We start from the raw sequence: 19,450 nt of genomic DNA on the forward strand, positions 1-19,450 counted from the left end.
CCACGGTCCTCACGGGCAAGGGACTTTCATGACACCCTTTCGCCCAGCAACACTGTGGTCTGCAATGGAAAAAATGCCCCCCACATCCTTGGGTTGGCACCTCCATCTAGTGACTGTTCATAAGGAAGCAAAAGGCAAAGGGAGGTTCCCTGCCACTGGCTTAAAGAGGGCACAAAAAACCGTCCCAAGGTCCCCTCTGTCACACTTGTTTTTTAATAGCAAATTTTGAAGCAGAGAAATGCAGGTGAGGATGGAATGTTTATTACACATTGGCCGGAAGGATGGTTTTTCCAGAACTACCAAAAGAGAGAAAATAACATCCCCGCAGAGTTTTAATAAAATAATTTTTCTCATATTTGTTTTTAAAACTGAAATGTTCAGGTTTGGAACAAAAAACAACAACTGCACAAGTTATCTTCCCAGAATTGTTTTACCAGGCCCTTCCATACACAAACACGCACAAACACAAATCGAGAGGCAAGCTCCGATTTCGTTTTGACAATCCCATTTCTAATATATTGCCTTGCCTTATGGGTCCCCAAGGAAAGGAGATGGGTTTCGACACAAAGACACCTGTGACCCACCAATAAAGCCGTATTTTCTTGCCGACTCTTTGCCCCATTTGGAAAACCTTTGGGTTATTACGGCCAATGTCAATCCTGCCCAAAGTAGGCAAAATGTCATTTATGAGCATTGGTCAACTCTGAGCAGGGATGTATTTACAAACAGGCTGTTTGCAGCATACAATGCCAGACACAAAAAGAAAGGAACTGCAAATCATTTAGGGAAAGGCTGACCGAGATTGACTTCCTGGGGTGAGGAAGGAAAGGGGGGAATTATCCTTCCTTCTCATCAGTAGCACGGAAGGGAAAAAACCGATGACTTTAAATAACCACAGTTCCCCCGTTTTAGCCTGACCTGCAGCACAACCTACACCATTAGGCGATATCGTCACGGAGGGGGCAGTTCTGTCAAAATGGCATTTCCTGGCTGCCTTTTTCCTTCGCCAGCGAACGTGCTTTCTCCAATTGCTGAGCAATCCGTTGCAACGCTGCGAAAGAGCAGCCATGCCTCCTGCTGTAAGCGGCCAACGGATGAGCCCAAGGTTGGGTGTAAACGAAACAGAAACGAAACAAAAACAACGGGTCTGGAACCTTTAGGACATCCAAGTGCAGGTGGTTCTACAGATCCCCTCACCCCCCGGCTACACTGACCGGGGGTGATGGGAGCTGGGGTCCAACGACGTCAGGCCAGCCACTGCTCCCTCGCCCCGGAACACAAAAGCACCTTTCAAAATTCCTTAAGCGCCAGCACTGGGTTTTTAGGCACCCCTGAGTTGCCCCCAGTTCTTGCTGGGACTGTATCGCTCAGCATTTCAAAAGCAAGTTTGTGGAACGCAGTTGCAGGTTTTCCTGCTTGGTGGTGGAGAGGGGTGAGCTGGTGGCGGGGAAAGGGGGAGGGACTTAAATAGTGGTGATCTCGTTCCAGTTTGCCACATCTGGACCCAAGGAGAGCAGCTGCAGCAAAGCTTGCTGATCGTCCCCTCCTCCTCAAGGAGAGAAAATTCCCGGCCCCCAAGCTGCGTCAGATCGTCAACGTTGTACCAGCGACGGCAACCCTACCCCCAGGCTGGAATTCCGATCTGAACCTCTTGTCCTGACTGTTCTTAGGAATGTGAAAGGAACCCGGCCCCGGACGGCTTTGTGGTTCGATCTCCAGAGTCACTACATTGTCACTCTGGTTCGATCTCCAGAGTCACTACATTCATCTCGTCGGCCACGGAGCAAAGAGGGGACGCCAGCTCTCCTCTCCAAAAGCCCCGGGAAGGAAGGTTGCGTGGGGCTCAGCAGCATCCGAAGCGGCTCCGGATAACAGGTGTTTTTTTTTAAAGTAACAGTTTAAAAAAAGAAACAACAGAAAGGGAATTGATAAAAGTGGCTTCCAATGGTCACTCTCCACTCCGCTGGTCACGTCTGGTCACTTCAGGCCGTTGGTCCTGTCATCACCTAGAAAACGAAAGCAAAATTACAGGGAAGCTGCCGGTTGCTCTAGGGACTCAGCTATACAGCTGCAAAAATAACATTTTAAGTGCATCATACAAATCTGACACTAGGTGATGATGGTGAGCTAATGGCAAATTCGATATATATTTTAGAACTTTTTAAAAAAAGCATTTTCACAGCGTTTTTAATCTATGTCTAGATTCAGCCTAGGATACAGATGCAGCTAATGTCCCTGGGGCTTTTTGGCGGTTCCCTCGTTGCAAGAAGCAAAGCAGCAGGGAACCAGGCAGAGGGCCTTCTCGGTGGTGGCGCCCGCCCTATGGAACACCCTCCCATCAAATAAAAAAATATTATTATTATTAAAGAGATAAAGAACTAGACAACTTTTAGAAGACATCTGAAGGCAGCCCTACATCAGGATTTTTTTTTTAATGTTTGGCGCTTTATTATGTTTTTATTATGTGCTGGAAGCCGCCCAGAATAGCTGGGGGAACCCAGCCAGATGGGCGGGGTATAAATAATAAAATTAGTAGTAGTAATAGTATATTATTATTATTATTATTATTATTATTATTATTATTATTATTCCATACAAACTTCCACACAAACTGGATGGAACTACCTCCCATTAGAAAACCCATTAGGTGCAACAGTAAAAGTTTTATATCTGCACCATAAATGCCTTTCTAAACTCCCCCCCCCAAAAAAAAATCAGCTGTGGTGACAATCGGGATAATTTTTAAACAGAGAAGAAAGGCAGCATTGCTCGCAAAAAGTTATCTTGGCCATTTTGTGGATGAATTATTATTATTTAAGAGTGTTGGCTTTCAGAAAGTTTCCTTGACCGGAGGTGAGTATTCTTTGCCAGCTAGCTATCTACAAGACAGTGCCTAGCTTAACTAGGCAATGGTTCACTCTCTTCTGACCATTGAGCATAAAGGAACTGGAAAACTAGGCTAGGAGCAGCTTATCTCTTTTGGCGCGAGGGTACATTCACCCTCTGGGGGCTACCACTTCTTGCAACTTCTTCTCGTGACAAGGGTTGCTCCAATCCCCTGACAAGTCTGCCAAATACATGTATATATATACATACATAATTTTATTTGCAGGCCGCCATCCCATGCTCAAGGCAGCTTACTGAGGAATGAAAAAGAAATACACAATTGCAACGTCACGAAAGTGGCGATGAGCAATAAATAAAACGTCAAAAACACGCAAACAAATCAAACAACTTCCACATACATCACGATAAGATGTAAAGATAAAAAGTTAATATAAACAACAACCCCCAGTACCCCGCCCAAACAATACCCCTTCCCAAGAGTGCCGAGGACCGCAGCACTAATATCTGCGCCGGCCCTTGTGAGCTTGAATATACACCCACCAGATGAACATGCCCCATAGAAGCAGGGGGTGTTAAATACATCCTTGACTGTTCAACCTTGATATAATCCTGCAGCAGGGCTTGGGTCTCGCCAGCCTAACAACCGAAACCCCAAGGGTCATTTGTACTCGCCACTCACCGTCTCAGATTGCGCGTTTCAAACAGGGTATCTTCGTCGCTCTCAAGGGAGGCCATCTCCATGGGGTCTTCCGAGTTGGAAAGGAGCCCGTACTTTTTCCGCGGCGGTTTCCTCGTCCTGCAAAAAAATGGCCTGCGTTCAGCTACGGTTGTGCTCATTACGGGCTGTGTGTGACATTAAGCAAGCCCAGAGCAGACCCGTCGAAATTTGCGGAGGTGGGCGGCTTAGCGACATTTCATTTCAGCGGGTCTACTCTTCGGTTAAACTTAACTGGGTTACAACCCGGTAGCAGTCATCTCCAAGCCAAACCTATCAGCCCAGGGGGTGGGTGGCAATGGAGTCATTTACAAGGATAAAGGTAGGATCATCCTCGCTGCATCTCTAGAAGAAAACTGCAGCATGTCTGAGGTGGAACATGGAAGCCTCTGCTTAAACAACATTCAATCAATCTCCCAGCCTTCTTTTCTGCAAAACAGAGATCACGCTGACCACATAAAACAAGGCTGGGGGACCATTTTTCCAGCCAGAGGGGATTGCATTCTATTCTGAGCAAATTTCCAGTGGTGGGAGATGCCAGAGGCAAAAAGTGGGCAAAAGGACACAAGCTTTACCTTTGCCCAGCAGGCTAGTTTGTGCTCTACAGTAAATGAAGAGAATTCTGTCCCTGACTCTAACCCTGTACAGTATCTGGCACTGGAACTCTCACCAGCTCTGCTTTAAATCCCCCCTCCTTCCTTCAATGCCCTCAAACTCTAAACTTTCATTTTCCCAGATGGGAGGATGGCCAGGCTGTTCTGAATGTGTGTAGAGACCAACCTAGTGCACAAAAGGCAAGATTCGCATTCATTACTCTGTCCGGGTTATCCCCCCTGCAGGGGCCCAGAAGAAAATGCGGCTTTGGGGCTCAAAAAGATCTCCCCCCCTGCACATGGGTGAACACTCTCAGTCAGCTGGAAACAACAAGAGCATACCGCACAACCTGTTGAAGGCGGGTGGGTGACCCGAGGGCCACATCCCCTTCTGGGCAACCTCCTGGGGGCCACATGTGCCACAAATGTGGGCCGGGTGATCGCTACATTTAAATTTTTTTTTTACGCTAAGCCAGTTTCCGTGCGCCCCTGGAACGTACAGCCCTTCCCTCCAGGCGAGCAAAGAATCCTGGAATCACTGAGCTGGAAGGAAACCCCCGAAGGTCATCTAGCCCAACCCCCTCCACAAGGTAGGAATGTGTTTCCCCACACTTGAACTCATGACCCAGAGACGGAAAGTCTCACACTATGCCGCGGGAGCTATCCCAGGTTTTTAAAGAGCAATAACATAGTGATAATAAGCAACGCAGAAAATGAAAAAGGTGGGGGAGTGGGCGTGACTTCGTGGGAAGGTTCTGAGGGCCGGGTAAGAGGCCTGGGGGCCGCATCCGGGTCCCGAGCCGGAAGTGCCTTCGTTTTGAGATGGGGGGAATTGCGAAAAGAGCGGGGGGCGGCCTTCCTCCTCCTCCTCCTCCTCACCGCAGCGCTCGGCCCCCGAGGTAGTAGAGGAGGCCGATGCCGGCCATCCCGGCGATGACATAGAGCGCCCGGTGAAGCGCCGGCATATGCAGGCCTAGCAGCCCAGAAGACGACGACGAAGAGGACCTGGATGTCTCCGTCGGCGCCGCCTCCGTAGCCGCGGTGTCCCCGGCAGGAGAGGTCTTGTTGCCCGCCGCCGTGAGAGTTAGGAGCGCCGCCGCCATCCAGATGAGCCTCGCCGCCGCCGCCATCCGGGGCTCCGCGGTACGGGTAGGCCGCGCCGGAAGTGGCGGCGGGGAAGCGGTGCAGCGACGGACCGGCTTCCGGTAGGCCGACAATAGTGTTTCGGGGGAGCGGCTAGAGTGGCGCTCCTCAGCCCTGCGCTCTTACGCTGCTCCTGGTTCGTCGAAATAAAATTAAGGGAGCCCGGAAGAGACTGTAGAACGTGTCGCTCTCAGTTTACCCCTCCCCCCCACTTTCCTATCATTCTGGACCCGAGATAGGAAAACGAGACTTCTTCCCTCGGGGAAAGGCCGAGCAGAAGCTGGGATTTGCTTTAAGTTTAGCGGCGAAACTGGGAGAAGTAAAACAATACCAGTGTCTTGTCGGGGGTGGGGTGGGACTACAGTTCCCATGTGGCATAGGGCGGGCGACGGCGCCCGCGAGGAGTTCGGTAGCCGCCGCTGTGCCTGATGGGAAATGCAGTCCTGGTGCTCGTAATGCATTGTGGGTGGCAGCAGTGCCTGGGAAGAATGAAGGAAGAGGCGGCCTTTTGAAGATCCGCTTCCGGTTTGGTGCCTTCTGGGAAATGGAGTCTGGAATTGGTGGCTTTTTTCTGAGCTGCCTATGGGGAGGCGCGGTGCCTTCTGGGAAGCGCCGGCTCAGGTTTCTGCTCCGCGCGTTGCATGCCGGGAGCTGTAGTCTCAGGCCTCTTCCCGGCGCCTTTCTGCTCCGCTACTCGTCTCCGCTGTGCCCTTGGCGTCGCCATGCTCCCTCTCGGCCGCTTCCTCGCCCGCAGCGCCTGGGCCCTGGGCTCCCGGGGCCACGCCAGGCACTATGCTGAGGCCGCCGCTGCCGGGCAGGCCCAGATGGCCTTCACCTTCGCCTCGCCCTCCCAGGTAGTCGCCATGGCAACCAAAGTGAGGGGGGAGGATTTTGGGGGACGACGATTCCCCCCCTTCTTTAAAGACTGGCCTTTAAATGGTTAACTTGCAGTGGGGGGGGGGGAGCCTGTGGGACCAGCAGCTAGTACGTGACAAGCTGCCAAGTTGCTAGTCCACAAGGTCACTTCATTGGAAGGGGGAAGGAGTTCAAAGGGTTAATTTGAGGAGGGGGGGGTCTAGTATGTGGCTCGCCAGCCTGCTGCAAGTTGCTAGTCACAAGGTCGCTCATGACTTCATTTGTTTATTTTATAGGATTTGCATAATAATAATAATAATTTATTATACTTTTTTTGAATAACAATTCGCTCCTTTCAAAAAGATGAAAAGGAGGGAGATTTTAAAAGGTTACTTTGGGGAGGGGTTGTTGGCCTGCAGAACCACCAGGTTAATGTGGTTTAGCCTGGGCAAGGCACTAGTCCACAAGGTTGCCGGGTTGAAAGGGGGGGGAGATTTAAAGGGTTAACTTGGAGGGCCAGGGGAACCCCTGGGTATATAGCCTTGTTGCTAGTCCGAGAGGTGTGTGTGCATGTGTGGTTTAAAGATATAAAAGCATCAAAGAAGTTTGCTCTGGTTCCTGTTTAGAATTCAGTTCATCACTAAAATATGTCGCTTTCAATGCTTTGAAACTGGAACCTTGGAAACAGAGCATATTGGGTGGTTCTGTTCTTCTGGATTGTTTCGATGGACATCCTGTATTTATTCATTTGTCCTTTTATCACATCTTCTGTGTTAATTGTGCACTTAAACATAACAACATATATATACAGGTGAAACTCTGCAAATTAGAATATTGTCAAAAAGTGCATTTATTTCAGTAATGCAACTTATTATTTTTTATTTTTCTTTTACAAATGCTTTCTTTTGGAAATTCCACAGTAATAAAACAAATAGTTACAATAATACAAAAAAACATCGCTATTATATTTCATTAATTACATTCCATCCCACCATAACGACATATCTTGCTTTGCATGTCATGCATCTATCTCATATATTGGTTTCACCTTTTAAGTAGCATTACTGAAATAAATGCACTTTTCGACGATATTCTCATTTGCCGAGTTTCACCTGTATCTTTGAAATAAGTCAACAAAATTAACTTGCCGGAAGCTACTGGAAAGGTAAACCCGTATAAAGTGTGTGTTTTGCAGCCGAAGAGTCTTTGTGGAGCCTTTTAAAAATAGAGAGGGAGGGCTAAATGTTGGGGAAGGTGTTGAGAAAGGGCAAGCTGAGGGGGGGGGGGAGGCTGTGGAACATCCAGCAACATGATCCAGTACCAACCTGCCCAAGCTGACTATAAGGCAGAGCTGTATAAATACACTGGAACGCTGAATGCAGAAAAGTAGCTTCTTGAAATGATCAGCAAGCTCAGGTGAGTCTGTAAAGGACCCCTCTGCTTCTTCTTCTCACACGCTCCCTTCCCCCCTTTTCAGGTTTTCTACAATGGGGCCAACGTGAAGCAAGTTGACGTCCCCACGCTGAGTGGGTCCTTCGGGATCTTGGCCTCCCACGTCCCCACCTTGCAAGTCCTGAGGCCCGGAGTCGTGACGGTCTTTGCTGAGGACGGCTCTTCCACGAAATACTTCAGTGCGTTTGGGAACTGGGGCAAGGTTGCGGGAGGTGGTTTGGGGTGACATGGGCGTCCTTTGCAGCAAGACCTGCAGTGAACCTTTGGGGCCACAAACCGAGTTAGAAACTCAGATATATAAGCCAATATAAACCTGAGTTGCTTCAATGGAATATCTAGGCCAGGCATCCCCAAACTGCGGCCCTTCAGATGTTTTGGCCTACAACTCCCATGATCCCTAGCTAACAGGACTACTGGTCGGGGAAGATGGGAATTGTAGTCCAAAACATCTGGAGGGCCGAAGTTTGGGGATGCCCAGGAGACAAGGCTTCAAACTCCCCACTTGATGATGATGATGATGATAATAATAATATTTATACGCTGCCCATCTGGCTGGGTTTCGTCAGCCACTCTGGGCGGCTTCCAACAGAAATATTAAAATACACTAATTTCTTAAAGATTAAAAGCTTCCCTAAACAGGGCTGTCCTCTAAAAATCTGGTAGTTGTTTTTCTCTTTGACATCTGGTGGGAGGGCGTTCCACAGGGCGGGCGCCACTACCGAGAAGGCCCTCTGCCTGGTTCCCTGTAACTTGGCTTCTCGCAGTGAGGGAACCGCCAGAAGGCCCTTGGAGCTGGACCTCAGTGTCCGGGCAGAACGATGGGGGTGGAGATGCTCCTTCAGGTATACTTGATTCTGAAACTCACTGGATGTCGTGGCTTGGGTCAGCCACTAATCTACCTTGCAGGGTTGTTGTGAGGAGGAAATGGGAAGGGGGAGAAGCATGGGCACAATCTTTCGAGTTCCTTGGAGGAAATGGAACGAATAAAGAGAGCCAGTGTGGTGTAGTGGTTAAGAGCGGTAGACTCGTAATCTGGGGAACCGGGTTCGCGTCTCCGCTCCTCCACCTGCAACTGCTGGGTGACCTTGGGCTAGTCACACTTCTCTGAAGTCTCTCAGCCCCACTCACCTCACAGAGTGTTTGTTGTGGGGAGGAAGGGAAAGGAGAATGTTAGCCACTTTGAGACTCCTTCAGGTAGTGATAAAGCGGGATATCAAATCCAAACTCTTCTTTTTCTTCATGGCCCTGTTCTCAGCTCATTCTTTTGTTTGTGTGTCCCCCACCTTCTTTTCGACTTCCTTGAAATTTTGCAGTTAGTAGCGGTTCCATCACAGTGAATGCAGACTCTTCGGTCCAGCTGCTTGCTGAGGAAGTGGCAATGTTGGATCAGCTGGATGCTGCGGTGAGTGGCATGCCTGCCCTCTCCTCTCTTTCCTCTTCCCCCCAGAGACTTCCTTACATACCTATCTGGGCCTGCAGGAGCCTGTCCTTGAAATCCCTAAAAATATCAGAAGTCTGCTCCACGGTCATGCAGAGATTGTGCTAATTTGAAAACACTTGGCATTTTTTCTGTCCAGTTTGTGGCATCTGCTCCCCATCTGTAGCCCACTTTTGTGCTGGCCCAGGATGTCTGCCATTTTTAGAAGAGATTTTAAAGGTTTTATCACTTTGACACCTTAGTTCGAAGCAAACCCTGCGGATGTGAGCTTCATCAGTAACATAAATGGCGTTTCCATGCGCTCTGGCGCACTTATCGCAGTGGCCCATTGCGCCAGAAGCTGCTTAGCCCTGCTGGCCACACGACCCAGAAGGCTGTCTGCTGACAAGCACCAGCTCCCTCGGCCCGAAAGTGAGATGAGTGCCGCAACCCCAGAGTCGCCTTGGGCTGGACTTTAACCATCCAGGGGTCCTTTACCTTTTAATCTGCAACGTAAAATATTTTCCAAGTTTGCTCCAACACTGTGGGGATGGCTGCATGCAAGACTTATTGTGAATGCATTGCTTTTTTGAAAATTTCAGTAGAGTTTGTAGTAAAAGAATACTTTATTATAAAGTAACGGTCCAGTAGGAAAGGTGGAATAAAATAAAGAAAAAAAAAAAAAAACCAGGGTTCACAGCCGTTATTTCAGAAAACATAACTGCATTCTCAAGAGAGAGCACATTGAATTAGATGTTGCTACAGAAAGAGACCCAGTGCAGAGAGAATGCAAAACACATTGTGAACACAGAAGGAAGATCTACGTGCATTGGGAATTGCCATCCATGTGATTGGCCTGTCATATGCCTGCCAAACAGAGGCAAAGCCTATAGATGCCCTTTATTGAAAAGTTACCGCACTTTTCCGTCTATAAGACACCCCCATGTATAAGAAGCCGTCTATTTTGGGGGACTCAAATTTAATAGAATCATAGAGTTGGAAGAGACCACAAGGGCCATCCAGTCCAACCCCCTGCCAAGCAGGAAACACCACCAAAGCATTCTTGACAAAGCCTCTGCTTAAAGACCTCCAAAGAAGGAGACTCCACCACACTCCTTGGCAGCAAATTCCACTGCCGAACAGCTCTTGCTGTCAGGAAGTTCTTCCTAATGTTGAGGTGGAATTTTCTTTCTTGTAGTTTGAATCCATTGCTCCGTGTCCGCTTCTCTGGAGCAGCAGAAAACAACCTTTCTCCCTCCTCTATATGTCATCCTTTCATATATTTGAACATGGCTAATAAAATGGGAGGGAGATGGCACAGAGTTGTTGAGCTTTTTTTGCGGAGGATTACGCAGGGCTGTTGAGCAACCCTCACTTTTTAGCATGATTTTTTAAAAGAAAAAAAACATAGTCTTATACACAGAAAAGTACGGTAGTTTCTCTGAAATGAGAACAAACATTCCCATATGTAACCGAATCATTTAAAGAAAAACCCAGAGACAACTTCCAGCCCTGTGATATGTTCAGACAATAGTATTTTGTCCCCCACCCCACCCCAAAACGTCCTCCCCGGCAACTGTCACGTCGTACCTTTTTCCTCTTCCGGGTCTGATCCTGATAACTTTTATTCCCCCCTGCTGTTCGCAGACAGCCAAGTCGAACCTGGAGAAGGCCTTGTCAGCGCTGGCGTCTGCCTCCGATGAAGCGGCAAAGGCGGAAGCACAGATCAGCGTGGAAGCCAACGAGGCGATCGTGAAAGCTTTGGAGTGAAAAGGGTAAGCCGCCTCTCCGCCGGGAATCACTCCAGCTTCTCTGCGTCACAGAGTCAGACCCACGGGCCCACCATCTCCAGCTTAGTTTAGCTGAGCGGTGGCAATCGGCCCAAGGCCGCCCAGTGAGCTTCGTGGCCAAGCAGGGATCAAAAACCCCAGTCTCCTTAGCCCCACTCTCTAACCATTGCACCACGCTTTCCCAGGACCCCAGTTCCTGGCACTGAGGGTGGTTCAAAGCGGTGAGAGAGAGGAGGAGAGATTTGTTGCTTCAGACAGATTCCTGCCGCTAGGTGGCACACCAGGGCTGGCGGACAAAGGGAGGCAAAATATTATCTGGTGAGCTTTCAAGCTCCCCTTCCTAAGCCAGGGTGCATTAATTGGCCATTCTGTGACTTTGCTTCTGTGCCGCTCAGCTGACATCTTCCTTTTTTGCCTTCCATCCTGAAAAGGGAAATGATTGCTGCCTTCTTTTTTTTGCATCGGCCGAGGCCCCCAGTGGGACAAAAGGCCACTCTTTCCCCAGCTCTTTGTGTCAAGGAGGACCAAATGACTTCTGCTCTAGCCCCTGCCCACTGAGCTGCCTGCTTGCTCTCACTTTCTCCCATGCCCACCCGACGTGCCCCAGCGGAACTCCCATCACGCAGAGAAGGCTCTCCAGCTCTCAACTGTCGCTCCACCCACCATGCGGACTGGATCACAGAGGCTAGGAAGTGACTTCCTAGATGGCCTTTGCTGCCCCCGAACCGTGCGGTTCGCGGGTCCTCCTGTGCGCCAGCTGCAATTCATCCCCAACCAGCGGCAACTCACAGTGAATGGTCCTTATGGGGCAGGGGGAGCTCAGCAAGGCAGCCCATCTAGGAGAAGGAGGACTCTGACCCCGAGATTCCTCTGCCTTTGCAGCTATACTCATTTGCAAGAGAGGCTTTGGGGGGGGGGTAAACTCTCGGGAACAATCTGTTCCCGCCGTCGTGGCTTTTAAAGTGGTTTGACAGTGCTTTAGATGTGTCATGCAGATGTAGCCTTGGCCTCTATTGACACCTTTGGTCCATAGCTGCCAAGTCTCCCGTATTCCCCGGGAAACCCCCGTTTTTCCGGCTGTTCCCAGCCGAAAAAATGGATTTTTTTGTTTCCCCCTGGTTTATTCTGGCGTGGCGGCCATTTTGGAACTGGGCGGAGCATGCTCAGAAGCGACTTTTGATGCTGCTCTGCCCATTTTGTTCCAAAATGGTTGCAGCGCGACTTCTGGTGCGGCGGCCATTTTGGAACAGGGCAGAGCAGCATCAAAAGTAGCTTCTGAGCATGCTCCGCCCAGTTCCAAAATGGCGGCAGCGCTGCTTCTGGCCTGCTACTTCCGGTCCAGTCCCTTATTTCTCAGGCCAGAACTTGGCAGCTATGCTTTGGTCTTACTACTACTACTAATAATAAATTTATTATTTATACCCCGCCCATCTGGCCGGTCCTCCCCAGACACTCTGGGTGGCTTCTAACAGGATACCGGTATTAAAAACACAATAAAACATCAAACATTAAAAACTTCCCTAAACAGGGCTGCCTTCAGGGGTCATCTAAAAGTCAGATAGTTGTTTATTTCCTCAGCATCTGGTGGGAGGGCGTTCCAAGGGCGGGTGCCACTACCAAGAAGGCCCTCTGCCTGGTTCCCTGTAGCTTTGCTTCTCGTAGTGAGGGAACTGCCAGAAGGCCCTCAGCGCTGGATCTCAGTGTCCGGGCTGAACAATGGGGGTGGAGACGCTCCTTCAGGTCTACTGGGCCAAGGTCGTTTAGGGCTTTCAAGGTCAGCACCAACACTTTGAATTGTCCTTGGAAACCTACTGGGAGCCAATGAGGTTTTTCAGGACTGATGTTATATACAGGGACGTCCAACTCCCAAGAGACTGTGATCTACTTCCAGGAAAAAAAACTAGCAGTGATTTACCCGGGGGGGGGGGGAGCAGGGCAAGCCAGAGTTGTTAAGCTTCTTTTAGGGGAGAAAGCCAAAGTTGCTGAGCTTTTTTAGTTGCGTGAAGAAAGGACAACAGAGGGAGGGGATGCCAAATACCTCGCTCTGCTTTCCTTTGGACCAAATCAATGAGGCTGAGATGGAGGTCTTGTCGTCTGGGCAGCCCAGGACCTCCAGACACACAGCCCAGGCTTGTGCCCCGGAGGGGTCACTTCAGTGCTGCAAATTCAGCATCCACTTGGCTTCTCATTCTCCTTGTCTGCCTGCCAGGGATTCCTTAGCTGCGATTCCTGCATTGCAGGCGGTTGGAGTGATTGAGCCTTGGGGTTCCCATCCAATGCTTGTGATTCTATCGTTTTCTCTGTTTCTCTGTTGCAGGACTATCCCGCTGCTTTCTGGAAATGGCCCTGTCTCTCTTTTCCTCTGGACCTCCTTCTCTTGTCCATGCAGATGGTTTGGGTAAACCCCATCAGTTTAGTTTTTGACCAATTAAAAACGGGTGGAAAAATCTGTGAAAGGCCCCTCCGCACCTTTGTCTTTTACTTGTTTACATTCTTGCCTGTGCACCTGCTTCAGTTTAAAGCCCTTGTTAGCTCCGTTGGTAGATCACGAGACTCTTAATCCCGGGGTTGCGGGTTCGAGTCTCACATTCCTGCGTTGCCGTGGGTTGGGCCAGATGACCTGCATGGTACCTTCCAACTCTACAATTCTACGGTTCCATAAATCAGGAAGGAGAGGAGCTTCCCCCTCAGAGCTGCCCCCTCCAGTCGCCCCACAAAATCCTCTGAAAATGCCAGCGAGCCTAATCCCCAAGGTGCTTAATTCCCAGGTGAGCCTTAAAGGCCAGCTAAGCTGCTCATCCTTTGCAGGTGGGGAGGCTGTGGGGCGAGCGGCTGTTGGGGTCCAGGGAAGGGTGGGAAGCATCACTTTGAGAGCGTTTTAAGGCAGGAACCGGCCTGGGGTTTAGGGAGAGCTCAGAGACAGGAGGAGATAGGCCAGGACATTCACAGTGGCAGAGTTTTGGGCTCTCGGATACCACCTCCGACATTTGACACTCGGGGCGGAAGTTTTTTAGGATGCAGATCACATCTGCGGTTGCTTTTGAACTAACATTGCATTTTCATTGCCGTAACCCGCCCTGGAAAGCTGTGTTGATTTCCCTGCCCCTCCAGCAGCCCCATCTGCTTCTCTCGCTTGCTCACCCAGGTGTGTTATTTGGCCGGCAAATGATCCAGCTCCCCTGCTTTGGCATCGATCCTGTCCCCAAAGTTGTGCCACAATAGGAGACTTTCACATGCCACTTTCTGAAGGAGTCCGTTCCGTTTAGCCACCAAGCTGTTGCTGTGCTGGGTGCTGATTTCGTGGTTTTATTATTCCTTACACCCACCCACACCTTCACTGTGACGTGGACGTTGCCAGGCTCGATGCCAAAGCAGGGGAGCTGGGTAATTTGCCAGCCAAATAACACACCTGGGTGAGCAAGCGAGAGAAACAAACTCTCCTTCAGTTTTTTAAGCAGAGGTTGGACAGCCACCAGTCATGGATGCTTTAGTTGAGATTGGGGGTTAGACTAGATGACCCCTGGGGATCCCTTCCAGCTCTACGATTCTGCAGCTGGTAGCCATTAAGAAGAGCTTGGCTGCTGGATCAGGCCAAAGGGGGGGAGGCCTGTCTAGTCCAGCATCCTGCACAAAGGCAGCCACTTTCCCCTCCTGCGGTTTCTGGAGATTGCCATTCGGGACCTTGCGTTGACATCTGGGGCAAGCTCCAAGCCCCCTTCTGGCCTTGGTAGCCTACAGCACCCAGTATTCCCAGGCGGTCTCCCATCCAAGTACTAACCAGGCCTGACCCTGCTTAGCTTCCGAGATCAGACGAGATCGGGCGTGTTCAGGGTAGTATGGCCCCAAGCCCCCTTCTGAAAAGCGCTGCTTCCCCCACCACCACCCTTCCACTGGTTGGAGAGAGCAGGTAGTCTTCGAATCTCAACCAGACCCAGGATCCCACGCCTTAAGCCCCAACAGGAATCGTGGTGCCCCTTCTTAACCCCTTGCCCCACCTGTCTGGGGGGCAGTCTGCGTCCGTCCTGGGCCTTGATGCATCCCGGTTGTGCGCTGGACGAGAGTCGTGGTCAGACGCATTCTGGGCACCATTCCTTCGCCTGTTCCTCACTTGTGCGCCATATCGCCGGCCGTGTCCATCGTCGTCCTCTGAACCCATTCCAATTAACATATGAACATAAGGAGAGTCTGCTGCATCAGGCCAGTGGTCCATCTATTCCAGCATCCTGTTCTCACAGGAGCCAACCCAATTCCCCAATTTTGAAGCCTGCAGGCCGGATTACCCTCCTGCGGTTTCCAGGAACTGGGGTTCAGAATCATCACTGCCTCCGACTGGGGAGGCAGAGCACAGAGCCCCACATTGGTCAAGAGATTCCTGCATCTCCAGAGAGGAGAGCCATCGCCGTAGCTGCCTTGCCAATACAGTGGTACCTTGGTACTCGAATGGATTGGCTCCCGAACAAATCGGCTCCCGAACGCCACAAACCCAGAAGTGAGTGTTCCGGTTTGGAAACGTTTTTCGAAAGCCGAAAGTCCAGCGCGGCTTGTGCTTGAGTGCAGGAGGCTCCCGCAGCCGATCGGAAGCCGCACCTTGGTTTCCAAATGGTTTCAGGAGTCAGAACGGACTCTCGGAACGGATTAAGTTTGAGAACCAAGGTACCACTGTACTCTTATCCAGCTCCGCGACTACCAATTTATTAATTTTTTTAAATGGATTTTTAAAAAATGTTCTTAGCTGTTCCGATTGGATCCGTAAGCCGTCCATCTTGAGTCTCTGTCACAGGGGGAAAGACACACACACACACACACACACACACACACACACACACACACACACCGTAACAAGGGAGCTTGGGAGTTGTAGTTCTGCAAATCAGGCTCCCCACACCCACTCAGGTTTCTCTGGGCGGCATCTAGGGGGCCTTAAGCTCTGTCTCCAAGCCACCTGGAAGCCCCTATCCTCTTTCATACCCACCCATTCTCAAGCTGCAGCGTTTCCCAGCCTGGGGCCCATCGCCCAACTTGTTTCTCTTTCAGAATAAAAATAACCCTTGCACCACGCCGAATTTTTCAGTGCAAAGGAATGTATTGGGAAGCAAAAAAGGGTAGCCGCGCATAGAACATGACTGCATTGCGATACCATCCTGGCACTAGGCATCGCTTTTTCCCGTTTCGGAAAAAGCACCTATCCATATTCTGCAGATAAAATTAAAAATCGCTTTGATTTGAGACTGCGCTACACTGAAATGCTTCTTTAATTGCCCTTGAATCTTCCTGCCAAGCTTGCTACCCATTCCTGCCACACCCTTTGAGAACCACTGACCTAGAATCATAGATGGCCAGGAATCATAGATGCATTGCAGGAATCGGTGCATTTCTCCCCCCCCCCGGTCTATAGGGTTTTAACAGTGGACTTTCTGTGTGAAAATGCATACAGGTGTAGTTCAGGGGTTTTTAATCAGCTTGTCCCTGGCACCGCATTTAACTACTTAATTACGGAGCGGCGTTGTAAAGAGTTGTGGACTAGGAACTTTGCTTGCAAGGCTGTTTTAGGACCTCTTTTCCCCACGCAGCCTAGCTCCCGGCTATTGCTAGATTTCACGATCCAATAAGGCTGGTGCTTGTTAAATGTTGCTTAAGAGCTGCTAGGCTGAGTCAGGCCGCATGGGAAGCTGCAGCATACGGTTGCTCAATATTTCCTTCACTGACCGGCAGCGATGGCTCCCAGGGTTTCACATTGGGAGCTTTTCCGCCCCGGCCTTAACCTACAAAGCAAACTCCATGCAGCCTTTTCCTTGGAAAAACAAAGCAAGATCTCGGATCTTCCAGGTCTTGGGCAAAAGAACCTCTGCTCTGCCGGTGAGCTACACTTCTTCCCCTAAAGCTTCATACAAGATCCAAGGCCGCCTGGTTCTGAATTCAGGGCTGATTTAAATTGGAAAATAATAATAAACACAACCAGTGCTTTTTCTGGGGGTAGGCAAGTGTGCTCAATACCGGCACCCTTTTTTCTAGAAGAAAAGCACTGATGGTAATAATATTTATCTGACAGTAATTCTGGGCAGCTTCCAGCCTAATAATAATAATAATAATAAAAGACTCTATCTCAGGGCCGTGGGTTTGAGCGCCACATTGGACAAAAGGATCCCTGCATTGCAGGGGGTTGGACTAGAGGACAGCTCTACAACACTATTGCTCTGCCTTAAAAACTTCCCTGTACAAATGTCTGGGGGGGGGGAATCATCTTCTTGACATCTGACGGGAGGGCTTTCTACATGGAAGGTGCCACTACCAAGAAGGCCCTCTGCCTAGTTCCCTGTAACTTTGCTTCTCGCAGGCAGGGAACCGCCAGAAGGCCCTCAGAGCTGGACCTCCATGTCCGGGGTGAATGATGGGGGTGGAGACTCTCCTTTAGATATACAGGGCCGAGGCCATTTGGGGCTTTCAAGGTCAGCACCAACACTTTGAATTGTGCTCAGAAACGTCCTGGGAGCCTTTAGGACCAGTGTTATATGTCTGGCAGCCGCAATCTGGATTAGCTGCAGTTTCCAGGTCATCTTCAAAGGTAGCCCCACGGAGAGTGCATTGCAGTAGTCCAAGCGGGAGATAACCAGAGCATGCACTACTCTGGCCAGACAGTCTGCAGGCAGGAAGGGTCTTGCGTACCAGATGGAGCTGGTAGACAGCTGCCTTGGACAAAGAATTGACCTGTGTCTCCATGGACAGCGGTGAGTCCAAAATGACCCCCAGGCTGCTCACCTGGTCCTTCAGGGGCACATTGACCCCATTCAGGACCAGGGAGTCCCCCACACCTGTCGGCCCCCCCCCAGTGAAACAGCCCTTCTGTCTTGGGATTCAACCCCAATACCAACAGACTGAGGCAGAGACCATTACATCTCCCTTGCTCAGTGTTACCTGCCCTGACTGGCAGCAATGTCTCTTCACCATGCCAGGCCGGGGGACCTCTCCAGCCCTACCCATGGGACATTCCTGCCTGCAAATCTACCGGCCTGGCCTTCAAAGCGCCCATTTTGCAGGCGGGTGAACCGAGGCCATGCACCTTGAGCACGCTGGGAAGCTAGCCAAGGGCCTCCCATCCTCCGGCTCTTCCCCCCTCTCCTCCTCTTCCACCTGCCCGTGATCCAAACGCGGCTCTTTGCCTTCTCTCCTCCCTCCTGGGGGCCGACGGTGCCATGACGCCTTCCCCACGTCAGCCCAGGCTCAGTGTGAGTTATTTTGAGCCTTCGCCACCCAGGATGTCGCCTTTGCTGCGTTCTGTGCCAAGCAGTTCCCCCACTCCCCCCCCCCAAGCAACTCTCTTTTTATCACAAGTGATCAAAAAATAGATTCTCTGGCGATAAAAGACACACACACAGAAAAAAAGCTTCCTTGCTTTAAAGTTTATTAATAGCCCCTGAATGGTTATTGGAAGCTCTGAGGCCGCTTCCTTCTCCCTCCCTCCTCTCACTTCCACCCCAAACCAAGGAAGAAAAAAAACAGAGAGAAAAAACCCAGCTATCCGCTCTGGCCTTTTCCCTCTTCTTTAAAGGTCAGGTGCTGCAGCATGCAATGGAGCCAGGATCGGAGCTGGTACTAATTTAAGCATCTGCAGGAATAACCAGCAACAGACCCCATCTTCCGAGCCCCTTCCTTCCTCTCGAGTCTTTCTGACCCCCCACCCACCAAAGAAAAGCACCCTTTTCCTCCCCACCCCTTGTGCTTCCCACACGCAGGTCTTGACGCAGGCAAGGAGGGGAGGGGGGGTGGCACTCCTTAATTTGGCATCTTTTTGCTGTCAATGTGTTTTGGGTTTTTTTTTTTTTTAAAAAAAAAACAACGAAGCCATAAGCTGGCCAAACCATAAGGGTAGAAGGGAAAAACCTGGTTTTCCTAAACTTAGAAGGGAGGTTCTTAAATTCTGCGTCTCTCCTCTGCAATTTAAAGAAACCGGCGGCCCAGGGCGGGGTTGGACTAAATGAGCACTTGGGCTCCCTGTTACAGTTTCGTGAACCACAGATTCTGCACCTTGGTATTGCAAAGCTGCCGGAGAAAGATTCCCGGCCTCCCTCCCTCCTTGACATGCTACATTTCCAGGAGCGAGGATTTTCCTACCCACAATGCCACGTGAAATAATTTGTTTGTTCGATCCATAAAATTCATACAAAAAAACCCGACAACAACGACCCTCAAAGCAGTTTGCAAAAACATGAAACCGTAAAAATCAAGATCACATGAAATTATATTCAGTGCGTACTTCTGCGTTCAAAAGCTAGGGTTTCTGCCCAGCCTCCTTGATGTGCTATGTTTCCAGGAGCAAGGATTCTCCCCTCCCTCTCCACATGGAAGAATTTGCGTGTGCCCCCCACCCCGACCTCAGTTCTGCCGCCATGGGGGGGGGGAGTTCTTAATGGGGTTACATCTACCTAAAGTTGTTTTCTATGGATAACCCACCTTTTATATCCTACGAGGAGCTCAAATCTTTTTAGAATCATTGGATCAGGGTTGAAAGGGGATCCCAAGGGTCATCTAGTTCAATCTGCCCGGGGCCGTCAAACCGCCAACCTTCTAGTTAACAAAATGACAAACTTTGGGGGCCTCGCCTGCCTGTTTTCCCTATCCCTCCTTTCCTCTAGAACCATGG

The 19,450-nt window shown here is 50.2% G+C and overlaps 2 protein-coding genes and 1 non-coding gene across 4 annotated transcripts; 1 reads left to right on the forward strand and 2 right to left on the reverse strand.

Moving 5' to 3' along the window:
* Positions 1–239: 239 nt before the first annotated feature.
* Positions 240–5,356, reverse strand: FAM174C (family with sequence similarity 174 member C). Of its 2 annotated transcripts, XM_035120837.2 has the most exons (4): positions 5,035–5,351; positions 3,527–3,643; positions 3,097–3,140; positions 240–2,006 (listed from the first exon to the last, which is right to left on the reverse strand). In XM_035120837.2, exons 1-3 carry the CDS (start codon positions 5,283–5,285, stop codon positions 3,128–3,130), a joined length of 381 nt encoding a protein of 126 aa, XP_034976728.1. In that variant the 5' UTR covers positions 5,286–5,351; the 3' UTR covers positions 240–2,006; positions 3,097–3,127. The 2 variants fall into 2 exon arrangements, with proteins under 2 accessions (XP_034976728.1, XP_034976729.1); XM_035120838.2 differs by lacking the exon at positions 3,097–3,140 and having other exon boundaries at positions 5,035–5,356.
* Positions 5,357–5,924: 568 nt separating this feature from the next.
* ATP5F1D (ATP synthase F1 subunit delta) lies at positions 5,925–13,271 on the forward strand. Its single transcript, XM_035121099.2, has 5 exons — positions 5,925–6,152; positions 7,631–7,784; positions 8,919–9,007; positions 10,670–10,797; positions 13,130–13,271. The coding sequence occupies exons 1-4, from the start codon at positions 5,940–5,942 to the stop codon at positions 10,790–10,792; spliced, it is 579 nt and encodes a 192-aa protein (XP_034976990.2). The 5' UTR covers positions 5,925–5,939; the 3' UTR covers positions 10,793–10,797; positions 13,130–13,271.
* A 1,270-nt stretch (positions 13,272–14,541) lies between these two features.
* On the reverse strand, positions 14,542–14,660 carry LOC118088032 (5S ribosomal RNA). Its single transcript, XR_004692897.1, has one exon. It is a non-coding gene; the product is annotated as a 5S ribosomal RNA (ribosomal RNA).
* Positions 14,661–19,450: the final 4,790 nt, after the last annotated feature.

Source organism: Zootoca vivipara, chromosome 6 (genome assembly GCF_963506605.1).
Source record: "Zootoca vivipara chromosome 6, rZooViv1.1, whole genome shotgun sequence".
Taxonomy (NCBI): Eukaryota; Metazoa; Chordata; class Lepidosauria; order Squamata; family Lacertidae; genus Zootoca; species Zootoca vivipara.

Coding starts and splice junctions, on each gene's coding strand:
- ATP5F1D (XM_035121099.2), top strand. CDS start 5,940: ATGCCGGGAGCTGTAGTCTCAGGCCTCTTCCCGGCGCCTTTCTGCTCC. Junction 6,153..7,630: donor CCTTCGCCTCGCCCTCCCAG/GTAGTCGCCATG, acceptor CCCCCTTTTCAG/GTTTTCTACAATGGGGCCAA. Junction 7,785..8,918: donor CTCTTCCACGAAATACTTCA/GTGCGTTTGGGA, acceptor GAAATTTTGCAG/TTAGTAGCGGTTCCATCACA.
- FAM174C (XM_035120837.2), bottom strand. CDS start 5,285: ATGGCGGCGGCGGCGAGGCTCATCTGGATGGCGGCGGCGCTCCTAACT. Junction 3,644..5,034: donor CTCGGGGGCCGAGCGCTGCG/GTGAGGAGGAGG, acceptor ATTTTTTTGCAG/GACGAGGAAACCGCCGCGGA.